This window comes from Thermobia domestica, chromosome 6, assembly GCF_964235325.1.
Source record: "Thermobia domestica chromosome 6, izTheDome1.hap1.1, whole genome shotgun sequence".
NCBI lineage: Eukaryota > Metazoa > Arthropoda > Insecta > Zygentoma > Lepismatidae > Thermobia > Thermobia domestica.
The window spans coordinates 204,385,920-204,402,013 of NC_137459.1; the positions used below are offsets into that span (position 1 = coordinate 204,385,920).

Sequence of the window (16,094 nt, forward strand, 5' to 3'; positions counted from 1 at the left end):
TGTGGGTTGTTAATCTAAAATGGTGGAATTTTCGTAATCGGACCAAAAGTTTAAGCTCAACAATATTATAGCACCCAATAATAAAGAAAAATGCAACGTTCTACGTCAATGTACAAGATGGAATGAAATAATCTTTAGCGTGAAATACCCTGGGCCAAGGAGAATAGAGAGGTAAGCAAATTAAAGAACAAAGGAGCAAACCAATTTGCAGGGCCCACGACAGTGGCATCAGCACCACAGGGGGGAGGGGTAGAGGAGAGGAGGTATAGGAGGAAGACAAACAAATTAAAATAAGTTGTGTCGTTTTCTGACAGGTTTACTGTACATGCTAGTGAGAAGAAATGTATATACCTCACGCACGCACGGCACTTGCTTCCAGACGCAACAGTCCTGGGCACTATGCCAATAGATGATCAAATTGGTGCCCCTCCTGCTGGTGGCACAAACGAATACGGCGTCGAACACTACCACGCACACGACGGAGTGCTTGCGGTGTTATTGCTCTACAGATATTTCGAATATTCTCCTGCAGCTGTTCCACGGTTCTGGGTCTAGTCCAATGCACAACGGACTTTAGATATCCCCACAAGTAAAAGTCTAATGGCATGAGGTCAGGTGATCTGGGCGGCCATTTCACGAGACCCCTTCGACCAATCCATCGACCAGGAAGCACCTCGTTGAACCATTGTCTCACTGTGCGGCCGTAATATGGCGGTGCTCCATCGCACTGGAAATAAAATACACGTCGCGATACCAAATGTATTTCATCCAGATACGGCTGTAATGTGGTGTGCAGATGATGTAGATACTGGTCTACACCACACATTCACCCGCGGATCGGCTTGACTGTGCGCTTCAACACTATGTGGGAGTTCTCGCGAGACCAATACACAAAGGAGTTCTTGCGAGTCCCCCCCCCCAGCGTTGTGTCTGTTGACTGTGCCGTTGAGGTGGTTAAGTAGCCTAATCACTGAATAGAATGTCAGCTTCTAGCATAGGATGTTGCGTTCGTCTGTCTGTGTCATCCCCATGTAACGCTTGTACCAAATGTATCTTGTAAGGATGATACCGTTCACGTGATAAAATACTGGAAACCGACTTTTGAGATATGGCTGCCTCTTGTGCAATCTTCTGTGTTGGTGTTTCAGGACTAACTGCCACCTTTGCAAGCACATCAATAGTCATGTCCCAGGATGTTCCAGTTCGTGGTCGTCCACTACGGGCCTGTTCGCCACGCTACCTGTGGCTTTAAATCGTGACATGAACATCGAAATGAGTCGGTGGGATGGTGCTATCTGATTTGAATAACGCCTTTGATACTTTGCTGCTACTTCCTGTTGACTCATTTCAGCTGCATGAAGGAGCACCATTTCAGCTTTTTCTTGCATTGAATATATTTCACGTCCTCAAAACACACGTGTCGCAAGTGTCATCGATAACACAGAACTACTCTAAACTCATCCACAGCGCTCGCATTAGACACTCCACAAACAAATATCCGCGTGGCACAGGTAGCTCCGATTGCTATGTACTAATTCCACTACTGCACTCTGGTGATAATGATCAAATTCACTCAGACGTACGTACAGGTTGCGACCTTGCCAACTTTGTTCAAGTGTATCACAGACCACCAGTTAATTAGATTTGCCCACCCGTTGTTTCTTCTTGAGTAAACAACATCGATATACTGCTCTGACAGAGTTTAGTGCGTAGAGTCAATAGCAGCAACGCATAAACAATTGGCTAGACCCGAATCACAATTTACATAATCATACTACTACTACTGCTACTACTAATACTACTACTACTACTACTACTACTACTACTACTACTACTACTACTACTAATAATAATAATAATAATAATAATAATAATAATAATAATAATAACGATATCAAAAAGAAATATACACAAGCATACACCAGTGATAGACAATTACATAGACACACGGAATGACACGATCCAGCCATTACGACTGCGGTTTTCCATGGTTTTCCGCAGTCCCACCAGGCGAATGTCGGGATGCTACCGTCTCTATACTGCCTAGGACTGCTGACTTCCTAACTCCTCATCTTACCTAACAGGGCCGCTGTGACATCGGCGTTTGCGGCCAGAACCTTTCCCTTAACCACTTCCTTCCTCACATACCTTAATCAATAAATCAAGGGTGGGACCCGGGCATAGAAACAGGAGACTTCAGTTGGGATATTAGCTTCCGCACGCTTACCTTTCACAGTATACTTGTCAGAAAGCGACATAACTTATTTTCGTTTGTTTGTCTTCCTCGTATACCTCCTCTCCTCTAACCCTCCCCTAGTGATGCTGACGCCTGACGCCACTGTCGTGGGCCCAGCAAAAAAGACTGCTCTTTTGTTCTTTAATTTGCTCCCCTTTCTATTCTCCTTGGCCCAGGGTATTTCACGCTAAATATTATTTCATTCCATCTTGTCCTCCACTGACGTAGTAATGTTGCATTTTTCTTTATTATTAGGTTCTATACAAAATGTCGAGCTTAAAGGGTTGGTCCGATTACGAAAATTCCATCATTTTAGATTGATAACACACACTTGGCAATCAAAACGCTCTCTTATCATCTTTTCGTATCTTCAACAGTTACCCAGTTGGCTTATGGCAAGTGACTTTTGACTCGCTCGTATATATATATATATATATATATATATATATATATATATATGTACTGAAAACTGACAACTCAGTACACAAACGTTGTCGCAACAATAGAGGAAAATACGCAGTCTGCCTGCCTATGGCGGGATGGTTTTTCCTCTATTGTTGCGACAACGTTTGTGTAGTGAGTTGTCAGTTTTCAGTACGAAAGCCGTGAAGACTTTGTTAAGATGTGTTAAGTAAATCTCAGCGGAAAGAATCGGAATTGTGAAGACGCACGTGTGTACCGCTTCATTTAAGAAAAGGCAGAACATTTTTGCAAGGAAGTTTCCTGGCGTTTCCGTACTGGCAAATGGCAGTATATAGGATTTGGTGAAAATGTGATGTACTACAGATACAGCGTGAAACCTAAAAAAGAATCGAGATGCGTCTGTTTGTACACCTGCTGTGACTGCGGATATTCAAGCACGAATGATCCCGAGTACAAAGAAGTTGACACGGAAATTGTCGTAAGTAGACATTTTGCGTAGATTTTATCAACGTGTATTAAAGGATCTAAGGATGAAGCCGTACAAAGTATCATGTGTCTAAGAACTGAAGGAGGGAGATAAGCAAAAACGTGTGAATTACTGCACAAGGTTACTTGAAATGGTTCATAATGGAATGTTGGATCCTGAGTGATGAAGTCTGTTTCCGTCTGACAGGACATGCAAACACCCAAAACAGCAGATACTGGTCAACAATTAGTCCCCATAAAATTCACGAGGAACCTCTTAACGATCAGAAAATAGGAGTCTGGTGTGCTATGTCAGCTAGTCAGATTGTGGGTCTCATATTTTTTGAAACAACAGTAAACAATCATGTGTATATTCGAATATTTGAGGAATTTTACGCGCGGTTGACACCCCATGAAGTATTTCAACAGAACGAGGCGACCTGTCACACTTCACGCGAGTCACTACCACGAATTCATGAAATATTCACAGAAGAAAGGACTGTCAGCAAAGGATTGTGCCCGCCGCGTTCGCCAGACCTGATCACTTGTGATTTACATCTGTGGGGTAATCTAAAGAGGAAATTGTACGTAAATAATCCAAAAATATTACAAAACTTGAAGGACAATATTCGCAATGAGATTTTGGCAATTGATGAGGCAGAGTTGCGCAAAGTGTGTAATAACATGTTTGTGCACGCACACAAATGCACTGAAACACAAGACGGTCATTTTCAGCATCTATTGTAAAAGACAAGACAGTATCACAAAATCACTTCAGTAAATAAAGTAAGTACATTTCACTAAGCAAACCTTTACGCTTTGTATGTATATGCTCGTGGCGTATCGGGCCGTTTTTTTCTTGCGCTACTCTGTATATATATATATATATATATATATATATATATATATATATATATATTAAAGAACATTGAAGACAGTATATACATATTTATATATAAAATCAGAACCGTAACTAACTTACTAACTTATATCGAAACCGGAAGTGGTTGAAATGAATGTTTTTTGTGTTTTTAACGTTATTATAGAACAAAAAATAGCAAGTAATAGTTAGTAATAGCTTTTTGAAGTGGATTCAGCGCCCGAGGAGCAGCTTCTGTCTTTAATCTTACTCCTCTATTGCAACCAGTAGTTGTAGATGTACTACTTTAAGTCTGAGTATAGAATTCGCATAGTTTAGAAGTCTATCTAGTTTTACACTGTGAAACAAAAATGACTTGTTTCTACTTCTGTTGAGATTGAAATTGGTGAATCTTAAGGTGAAGTAAATATCCAAGTTAACTCTTTCGCTGCCACCTTGATTTCAGTACCCCAACCCGATGTGCCACCATCCTTTTGCAACAATTAGCTTTTTGCAACGAACTAGCTACATCTAGCGGAAACAAAGCACATTACAGAAAATGACCAGGCCAACTATGTGTGTCACCAGAACTTAAAAGTTCTATACTTGCTAGAAGTCTGAACAGGCCGGAATTTTTTAAACTGGCTCCTGCCCTGTCTGTGAATTTATAATGTGAGGCCCGACCCGAGTCCGAAATTTGTTTTAGCATTTAGGCCCGAGCCTGGCCTAAGCTCGTGCGATAATCATATGAGCTCGAAATAAGGCTGAATTACAGAAACTTAATCATTAACGCAAAATTGTATTTTTATTTACAGCAAATACAAGTTTAGTTTTGAAAATGGCGGAATCTCCTCTCTTAACTCTGGTATAGTGTAGTGGTTATATGTTCGGAAAATTGCTCCTTCAACATACTCCATATGCAGGCATCTGGAGCCGTGAAGATAGAGGAGTGAGAAGGATATGGAAAATCTGTTCCACAGGAAATCAAACGATGTCCAAACTTTCGTGGGCAGAACAACTGACTAACTTGCAGGTAGGGGCAGTAGCTCGGTCTTGCTGCACCCATTGTTGTTGTAACGACAAATTTTTGATACGGCAAAAATCGCACAAATCATGCAAGAATGGGTCAATAATCAACTGTCGGTTGATGTAGCGATCAAGGCAACATCAAGGCTTTCATCACAGAACTGTATGTTGCTGATGAAATCTTCATCCTCATATGCCAGAGCTCAAGAACAATACAGTAGACGTGCGCGCTCAACTCCTTCAGTGAGATGCTGCCTCACACCGTACGAGCGGAAATGGTGCTCGAAAATAAACATCTTCTCTCCTGTTGTGAGTATCATTATCTTCGCGCCAACTCCACACTATGCTACATCACATACAACTAAGCACACATGTGGCGCTCATAGCTACATTGCACATACATACCACATACCACATACCACATTGCACCTGCGCGCCAACAGTACGCGAATTTCAGTACTGTTTGTTTTGCTACAAACTGTATATGTTACATGAAGACTTAAAAAATAAATAAAATAAAATAAACCAATATGGTTTTGTTTATGTTTCAAGTTTTTGCAGCTCCCATTGCTTGCCGTTAAAATAAGCCAACAATGAGGAGTGAATTAATTAACCACTCCCCATAAATAAAGAAAATGTATGCTCTACTTTTACTTTTCTGAAGAAGATTTGATTTTGGTGCAGTATGGTGCATATATTCTGTAGCTTCCCAATCATCTGCACTCATTGATAACGAGAGGGTATGTTTGCCTCTCTCGATATTATATATATATATATATATATATATATATATATATATATATATATATATATAGGGTGTTAATGAACTTTACCGACAAACTCTAAGTGATTATTCCTTACATCAAAATGAGAGAAAAAGTTCATATAGATCTGTGGGGAAAAGTGCATAGTTTCAGAGCTAGGGCTGTCCAAAATCGCGAAAACGCCAAATTTCAAGAAGCCCTATTTCCAATTCGAGTGACTGTGGATGGTGGCCCTTATCAGCATAAAGGAAGTCACGCATATGTAATCCAAAAATGCATATTTCATTAATGTTCAATTGGTATAGAGAGTATTCCTTGTAGGGAGAAATTTTCAGACATGCCATCAACCAAATTTTGGCATATGCTCTGACTTTATGATTGGTTCAAAGTAGGCAAACGAGAAGCCTTGATAGCAGTGAACATGGAATCATCTGGCGCAATGTCGGAGGTGTTAAGGATCGTCAGATGCATGATCTCTTGTAGTCGGGAAAACGCATGCTGCAATGTTTTCTTTCACGTTTATAAGTAAAGAGAACGTGAAATATACCATGACGAAATACATTGCATCACTCGTTATTCCGAACACACACACACACACAGAGAGAGAGAGAAAAAAAAAATCATAGAGCTGCCGGTTCCTAACACTTCCGACTTCCCTCAGAAGCATTGGATGTCCATTGTTGTCAAGGCTTACCTCCTGCCTACTTTGGACTCTAATTGACATCAGATTATATCTGAAAATTCTATTGAGAATATATCTGAGAATTACACCCTATAGGATACATCCTGTACACCTATTGAAAATCGATGAAATATACACTTTTGGGTTGTGTATTCGTATCTTTCTTTACGCTGTTAAGGATCACCATAAACAGTTTCTGGAATTCGAAATACGGCTTGTTGAAATTTAGCTTTTTAGCGATTTTGGACAGTTCTAGCTCTAAAAATTTGCACTTTTCGCCATAGGTCAATATGAACTTTTTTCTCTGATTCTGATGTGAGGAATCATCTCTTACAGTTTGTCGGAATAGTTAATTAACTCACTCTATATATACATACGCAAAAAAGTTGAGCGCTTTTTTATATCACTTGCTTGAGGATTAATCCTTCCTGTATATTACTTTCTTGTTAAATAAGTCCTTAATACTGATTCCCGAAAGTAAGATTTTTTGTTACTTGATTTTATTTTATTCCAATTTTGTGGACAAAAGTAAATGCAAATACTGTTGTTGTTACAACTATTTTCTCCTTACATCTCGCTTGTATGCGCACCCTAACGAGAGAGAGAGAGAGAGAGAGAGAGAGAGAGAGAGAGAGAAAAGCTTAGAATTTTATCCTCATGGTACACTGGTGGAAAGTCACTTCCAACCAGAACCCGATTAGATAAAGTTAAAAACGGATTTGATCCAAATTTGGAATCCAAGAAGACTGTGACAGCAGATGCTCACGTAACGTTCTGAGTATGTTACACAGGTGTAAACTTTCGAAGTGGTCATACAGGTAGCAGTTTGATAGTCGGTCGTAATGAAGCTGAAAGCCTGAGCTATGATACATCATGTTCGTTTTACATCTTGGTGTAATTGGGAGATGGCCTTTACTGGAACCAGGCAAGCAGCCAATGTCCTACACAATATTGACAGGGAATAGGTCCGGAGATCTACCAGACCACAGTTGAAGGTTTATACGGAGAGGAGCATGGTTGGTTGCCCTGACGGTATTGGGAGGCACGTTATTCTATTTGAAAGATGCAGACCCAGATGAGATGCCAAAATTGACAACGTCACGTATGTACGACGTACCTGTTACGGTCTCTTGACTGAAAAGCATAGGCGAGCGGTATGAACACATTATTGTTACTATACCAAAATTTCAGGTGTATGTCGGTACTCTATAACAACCAGAACATGCTGGATTTTCCCTTTTGCCTCCACGTCTACAGGCACACACATGGCGTCACCGTACCCGAGGCAGAAACCACCCTTCACTTGTTTCGAGACTGCAGTCTCACCCGATTCCAAGCACGATGTTCCCTGCGAGGAGAAGGTCTCAGAAGTAATAGTGCAAAATAAATTCAGGAAGGGGAAACTGCTTCCAACAATCGATTGCTACGTATTCATGAGCTCATGTGGCTCTGACTGCATAGCTGATCGTCATCTTGCAAGTTAGATCGGCCTTAATGATCACTGTGTTGAATAGCTTACCTGGGATCGTTAAACACTGAGACGATTTATTTATTTATTTATTTATTTGAATCCTTGTCCTTCTATCGTGGACAGTACCAATGAATCACAGGCTCATCACGTCCCAAGTGACCGGCAATTCTTCGGAATATAAAATTTCACTAGTGTCGTTCTCTCACTGCACATATACAATTACTTGCACATAATATATTCGAATACACAACTATACTTGTTGCATTGTCTGGTGACTTTAAACTACTAGGAATATGCCATCTGCAAATAGTACGTTCATCCGGTGCTACATGGTGGTTGCTACACTGGGACCGAGGGATAAAGATTAAAATGATCCCTAGAAATATGTGAATGTCAGTGCAAAAGTCCTTTTTCTTCTTGTTACGAAAATTGGAATAAAGCAAGGTATTCTGAAATTTGAAAATATGTAAACACAATATGTAGGAAGGAATATACACATCTCCACCATAATATAGCATGAGAAAAAAAAATGAGTACAATGAACAGATTGGTTCCTTTGCGTTTTACCCCGAATTACTGCATCAAAGACTATTGCAATTATGTGTAAATACCACAAACACATACCAGTAACATCCCCGAAGTAGTCTTACAAAAAAAAAAAAAAAAAAAAAAGAAAAGAAAGAAAGAAAAAAAGAAAAATAAAATCAAAGAAAAAAACTGCCAACGATGAGGAAGGCGCCGAATACCCATGGCCTCAATATGAGCGAATCTTCTGATTTCACTGCTCACTACTGTAGCAATAACTTCACATTTTCAAAAGCGTGTTCCACACAGCAGTTCTTTACTTTTGGTATGAAGTCGAAATGGCAAGGTCATAAGTCTGGCTAATATGATGGATGTTCGATACTTCCAATCCTCATCGCGCGAGAGGGTTCTGCATACACGCTACCATATGGGCTGTCGCGTTGTTATGAAAGATGGGTGCAAGGTGTAGTCGTTCAGTACGTTTCTCCCGAATAGCCTAACATAGGTACCGTTGCAGGAAAGCGTAGGAGTAGTACAGTGCGTTAACAATTCGGTCATGTGGGACGAAATGATACAAAATCATCTAATATCATACACTAGATTGAGAATTAACTTGGAAGGGGAAGGATTTCGACGAAATTTCTGCCTACGTGGCAAGCATGGATGATGCCGTTTAGCTGGCTCGCGTTCCAATTCTCGCTCATAGGTTATGGTTCTGTTGCTTTACTGTGGAGTACTAATTTTACCATCTAGTAGATTCTTTGGAAGATTACTTCAAAGGACACTAGATGCCACTGGTATGCGTTTTTGGGCTTTACGCACAATTGCAATTGCACCTGTAATGATTTATAGTGTTGTAATTCGACGTAAAAGACTTACGGAACAAGCATTCATTCTACTCATTTCTCTCGTATTGTTTTCTGATGGGGATATGTGCGTATGTACTGATCTTCATTTGCATATTTCAGAATTTATTGCTTTGTTCCAATTTTTGTTAAACGAATTCTAATGACTTTTGCAGTGACCCTCGAACATTCTGTTATATATATATATATATATATATATATATATATATATATATATATATATATATATATATATATATATATATATATATATATATATATATATATATTACCCTTTTCGCCACTCTCGTAGAAACATCTATAAATAATAGCGCTATAAAAGTGGTATTAAATATTTGAGCGATATGTTTATGCATATTTTTCTAGTTGACCGATGTTATTGAAAATGTTTGGAGTTGGTTTCATTTGAATGCAGAATGTCAGCTACAGAAATAAACATAGAAGCGGAGGAATTCTTCGTGGTGCCAGGCTTCAACTCCCACAGCACCTCGCCTAACCGCTTCTCCGAATCAACTCTCTTCTGGGAGTCAGGAAGGGGAAATTAATCTGTATTGATCACGCTTTCCTTACAGTCCTAAATATACTGGCCGGAGTGCCCCGCCTGGTAAGCAACGGAAGGGAAATGAAAAGGAGTGTTCTTGGGAGAATAGCCTGCACGCCATCTCGCACGTCACCACATCCACACCACCATTTCGACAAACAAACCACATCTATGGGAATTTTTCTAGCACAAAAAACATTAAGATAATTCTTCCAGTCATGTGACAGCTATGCAAATGAAATGCTTTGCGGCAGAGTTTTTTTTTTTTCGAGAAACAAAATTAACTTGTTCGAGGGATACATGGAACAACAATTATTATATAGGCTTTAATATACGAGCAAAAAGATCTAACACCTTTTTTTGGGAGGGGGGCGAAGTACTAAAAGAAATGAATAAATAAATTCAAACGTTTTTGCCAGTGCGGCTTACGGTGAACGTTGTTGTGACTCTTGCCAGCTGCTTGCTTTTAAGGTCACGCAGGGGTACTTACTTAATCTGGACCTTAATGGGTTGCAGTGACGATAGTGACACCACTATTACCACAATGATTCGGCTAATCGTGTGAGCTGTTACGTAAAATGTTCTTGTAACGCATTACAATAATTGCATTGGCAAGGAAAGCATATGTTTTATTTTATGCTCATAATTAAAAAGAGAGACCTGGTATGAAGTCCTACGTTTATTGTACCGTACACATATGCACTTTCCATTTTTTTTTTATAAGTTTAGACTGAATAAGTTATTGTTGGTGCGATTTCCTGGATTGTCACCACAACTAGCAGGTGAATCGGTCAAAGACAAAGGCCGAAATCAATGTAAATTTCTAATTCTCATGACTATAGATCAGATCTTAGGTAAAACGATAATTCCTTAATGGAAGAGATATAATTAAAAGGAACGTTATAAAGTTTACTTATGGGTCCTTGCTTCAATTTCAGCAACACTTCTTGTTGTCTATTCTACAAATGAAAGGAAAATAAATATTTGAATTTTACGTCCTATGGTTAAACCTTGTAGGCTAAAGATGATGATGATGATCGGAATGAATGATACGATGGAATGAAGAAACTAGGATTAAACGGGAAAATACCGGAAAAACTCAGGCGCACGGTGTTCGTCTACCACAAAGCTCACTTTGCGCGAGCTGGGATCAAATTACGGACCCCACGCACTAGAAATAGGCGCTCCACCACTGAATTATTACGGGTGTGCAGCGCCTATTTTGTCTCTTGCTCCTATTTTACACTGTATTGCCTATATAATTGTTTAAATTCAAAATATTGTGTATTATTTATATAATCTTCAAAATCAAGATTTTATTGGGATAACTATATACATACCTTGTTTCAAGAAAGATCTGATTAAAAAAAAATCATTTCCAGATCAGGTTCACAACAATGCAAGAAACTAAATGCTGCAAGAAATGTTAGCGAAAAGGAAATGAAATCCTAAGACTTTTACGTCCGACGGTTATGCCGGTTAGGCTAAAGGAGACGATGATGGTGAGTAATGAATGAAATGGTGGAATGAAGAAAATGGGAGGAAACGGGAGAACCCCGAGAAAAACCACGCATACGGTGTTTGTCCATCACAAAGTTTACTTGGCGGGGGCTGAGATCGAACCCGGGATCTCAAGCACCAGAGATGAACGGTCTACCACTGAGCCACCGCAGACCAAAAATGTGAGCGAGTGTTTTCGGATAATGAGGACTTTGCATAACTGTCATCTCAAGATGTACTAATTCAAGTAAGATAATTCAAGAAGTACTCAAAGGTAAAAATGTATCAAATAAATTTAATCGGCATATTTAGGTTACTTTAATTATTCACTCATCACTTTCATGTAAATAGAAGGATTGTTTTCAGCTTTAAGAATGTTTTGTGAGTACAAAAATGGTTTATCAAAACTTGAAAAACACTTTATGGTGTATAATAATAAATCGTGATTGTCAAACTGTAATAATATATTTAAATAAAAGATACAGACTACCGCATTAAACTTTCTCGCTCCCATTTCTTACAATAAGTCATGTGCTGCAGTTATTAGTGGAACATTTTGTTCTGAAATACGAACAAAATTATAAAGTGTTTACGGAAAGCTTCAGCCAAAGTAAACCCATCCCCAAAAGTAAGCTACTCCTTGTAGATTTTATCATAAGAAATGACTTACGGGACTGCTAGAGTTGTTACGAAATGTTTGCTTATAATATCACGAAATCGTATGAGTGGTATTTTTCAAAATTGTAAAAAAGAGGAAAAGAAAACAAATAGCCCTAAGAGTAAACTATGCCTTATGAATTTGCTCGTAAGGAATAATTTACAGAACGTTATAAAATTATTGAAGATCTAGAAAATATTTATTTATGACGTATGAAAAAATTGCCTGAGTTGTTCTCGAGAAAGTCGTTCGAAAAAATAACCGAATAAAGTACCCCTTGTCGACTTTCCCAGAAAAATGAGTTACACCACATGATGAAGTTCTTTAAAAAAAAATGATTTGTGAAAAAAATCGTTAAAGCCGTTTTTTTCAGAAAATTGTATTTATTTTATTTTTACCCTTAAATTAACTACCATTGTTTTTAGGGGTAGAAAAAAACATTAAAAAAAAGAGAGAAACTGAAGAGTCACACAAAAATCTTAAGTTTAAACTTTGATTGAGATACGTTGAACAGTGTTCGCTAGTCTACTACACATCAGAACGAACGGACTAACAGATGGATAGATGTAAAAAAAAAATCACTTTGTCGGTATCTGTAGATAGACCATCAAACGCGTAAATCCATTGAAATATCGATTTTTTTTTTACCGATCTTCTCTCCTTTTGCTGCTCGAAAGTAAAAGAACGTACTCGCTTGAAACTAAGCAATCATTTATTTGTTCGGACTGTTGTGTGTCAAGTACTGAGATGCTTTGCATTGTTGTGATACAGCGCTGTAAATTATTGTTTAATACTAGTTGTTCCTGAAGCACACTATATGTTAAAATCGTGATCTAATTGCTTATATTTAACAAATTTATTTATTTATTTATTTATTTAGTTAATCCATCAACTACAGCAGGTTCCATGCCATATTTTGCAGTTACTCAAGAAATTTTGCTATACAAGAGATAGCACAGTGACAGCTAGTGACATGCATTAGCGCGACTGTCATTATAATTAGCGTGGCACACTGACTGAGACATTTCTCGTTTATTGTTAGGATACATGAAATAACTTTCATGCTTCTCTTTTTTAAATATTGCTAGGCTCTTTCCAAAAGAACATTCATTCATGTTTCTTTAGATTATTTGTACATTATTTATGATTTAATTTCAGCTTTTGTGTGTCATTGAACATTTATGTTCACTGTTTCAACTTAGAATTTAATGTTTTTTTTTTTAATTATGCACTATTTGTCTCCCTGTTTTGCATAATTCTAGTGCTTGAATGTCCAGCTTCTATTTATGACTAAAATTGGTCCCAACATCACTAACGTCGAAAGTAAAAAGGACGGTTAAATTTCACTTAGACTAATCGGCATCTGCCGCTAATTTGGTGAAAATCATACAAGGTCAAAACTGTCAAATGTCTGAAAAATGTAAGAAACCTTGAAATCATAATCATAAAGAATGTTAGAAGTTATTTAAGAGTCAGACATAAAGCATAGTCAAGAACGAAAAACGAGAGAAAGACAAACGAGAGCTACTTCAAATACCACTCTAAGTAATACTTTTATATTTATGTCGAAAAAAATAAACAGTAAAAGAACAAAGAAATAAAAGAGAAAGAGAGAAAAGTATGTATTGACACTAGTCAACGTGTACTGACCTAAGCCAATTTGAAACGGCTATTTTCAATTTGTCTCTTTTCTCTAGCTTCTTAATTTCGATTTTTCACGGAGTCTTAAACTACATAAGAATGTATTGGCCACTTTATACCTACCCAAACGGCACAGCGGGCCCCGACTAGGTCTGTAAGGCGATGCCTTCCAAGAGGTCGATGAAGGTTGGCTGTTATGGAAACTTCACCTGCCATAGAGCAAATGACAAAATTTAACAACGGTTTTGTGCAGAGTTAGCTTGAAAATAGTACCGTGAAAGGCATGCTGAACTACTATAGATAATGGTATAAGATCAAACAAATGCTGTAAAAACTGACATAGAGTTTATATGGTAGGATTGAGAAATGACATTTCAATGCTATACAATTGTTTGTAATCCCAAAGGAAGATGTGGGGCATGAGCAGAGCTAAAAAAAAAATTGCTTCTAAGACGGTCAAGTGTTAGAACAATTACTTAATACTGTATATATGATATTAATATGTTACCGCAAAACTGAGCTAATTGTAAATATTTTGATTTTTCTTTCCTTATTTTGTGGATAATTACATTTTTCAATATCCACTGATTTCATATTAATGTTACTTTCTATTATCCAAGCTAAAGCATATGATACATAACCTACTGTTTAAATACAAGGATGAATCGAAAAGTCTTTGAACCTATTTTGGTTTTCCAGTGTGTAATACATTTTAATACAAAATCGAGATATACCAGCGATGTGGTGGGCTTTTCTTGGAACGTCCCCTCTTTAACTTTCGATTTTATCCACCGCCCGGCGTTCTTATTTGTTGCAAAAAATGGCTGGAGTGCTCAGAACGTCCACACCATATGAACAGCGAAGTGTTATTCGTTTTCTATGGTGCAATGGACACACAACCACATATATCCACAGGGAAATGAAGTCGGTGTATGAGGACATATGTTTAGTAGTAAAAATTGTGCAATGGTGCTGCAAGTAATTTGAAAATGGACGTCGGAGTATTCGGAATGTTGACTATGGGTCTTTCCTCCATGACAACACAAGACCGCACATAACGAGCAAAACAATAGCCAAACTTTACTTTTGGAGGTGGGAGATTATGGACCATCGCGCCTACATACAACCTTGTCTCCAGTGATTACCATCTTTTTGGTCTACTGAAGAAGTTTCTGGCAGGACGAAGGTTCACGAACGGTATAGAAGAGTAGAACGTTGTCCGTCGTTGGTTCCGTGATCAGCCGTTTGCCTTGTACGCATCGCGAATCGAGAAACTTGTGGTTACGGTGGAACAATAGCCTCAACAGATGTGATGATTATGATGAAAAATAACGAAGCTGCGTGTAATTTTCTTTCTTGTTTATGGCTTGTAATCTGGCAATAAATTAGTAGGAACAAAGACTTCTCGATTTTCCCTCTTAGAAAGGGTAGTACATAGGAATACATTGCTATAAATTAATACCAAATCACGAATTTGGTTTACAAGGTTTTAACTACATCCAATTACATTTCCAGATGCAGCCGTTTAGTAATGTGAATATTATTGAATATAGTTTTTTTTTTTCAACTTAGCAGCACCTTAGTCGTTAATAACTGTAAACTCTGATCCTTATAAAACCAGAAGGATATGTTTTATGCAGTTAAAATCTTGTTGCCTTGAAGTTTGCGTATCACTGAGATGACAAGGTTCTATCAGCAAATAGATAGAACTCTGTCGAACTAAGCATTGTTGGTATTTTAGTGGCAAAATGCAGTAATTTTTTTCGTAGCTTTTATGCTTTGTTTATATATATTTCACAATACAAAGAATACATTCTAGCTATCACCAGGCCTGGAGCTGGTGGGAAACCAAGGGGAGCTCAGCCCCTGCAAGCAGATTGAGCCTACTAAAATTTTCAGTTGTTCGTTGATATGTATCTATGAATGTAAGATGAACTCAAGTCAGGCTTCCCAAAATATGAACTCAGAGGTGGCTCAGTGGTAGAGCGTTTACCTCGAGTGCTTGGGGTCCCTGGTTCGATCCCAGCTCGCGCCGTGTGGACTTTGTGGTAGACAAACACCGTGCTCGTGGGTTTTCTCGGGGTTTTCCCGTTTCCTCCCACTTTCACCATTTCACATATCTCGCATCATCACCGTCTCCTTTAGCCTAGCCGGCATAATCGTGGGACGTAAAGCTTAAAGATTACATTTCATTTTCTTTACTTCACTTTCAAATATTTTGAATAAACCTTATTTCCCCGTGCGAAAAATGGCATTTTATCTACTAATAATTAAGGTAATATAGTAGCGTAGAAGCATTTAATACAAATCCACAGACGAACAACACATAGGCATAACTACCTTTACTCAAAAACACATTACAGTGCACAGCGTGTTCTTGATACTCGCTCCTACAAGTGAAGCACGGCTATGTGATATTCTAAGACATAGGAATAAT

General features: G+C 38.3%; 2 protein-coding genes across 9 annotated transcripts in view; one reads left to right on the plus strand and one right to left on the minus strand.

The window, feature by feature from the left end:
• The window catches only part of FoxP (forkhead box transcription factor P), a 1,320,908-nt gene that overhangs the window by 1,117,840 nt on the left and 186,974 nt on the right, over positions 1–16,094 (minus strand). For 2 of the 8 annotated variants that reach the window (XM_081762608.1, XM_081762614.1), the window contains exon 2: positions 13,781–13,866. The exons of the other annotated variants lie outside the window; for them this stretch is intronic. The gene's annotated coding sequence lies outside the window, so the exon portion shown is untranslated. The remainder of the gene's footprint in view (positions 1–13,780; positions 13,867–16,094) is intronic. 8 annotated transcript variants of the gene reach the window in all.
• LOC145687412 (uncharacterized) lies at positions 3,287–3,871 on the plus strand. Its single transcript, XM_081760870.1, has one exon. The coding sequence runs from the start codon at positions 3,287–3,289 to the stop codon at positions 3,869–3,871; it is 585 nt and encodes a 194-aa protein (XP_081616996.1).

What these genes read in the sequence shown, in the direction of transcription:
- LOC145687412 (XM_081760870.1), top strand. Translation starts at nt 3,287, where the DNA reads ATGGAATGTTGGATCCTGAGTGATGAAGTCTGTTTCCGTCTGACAGGA.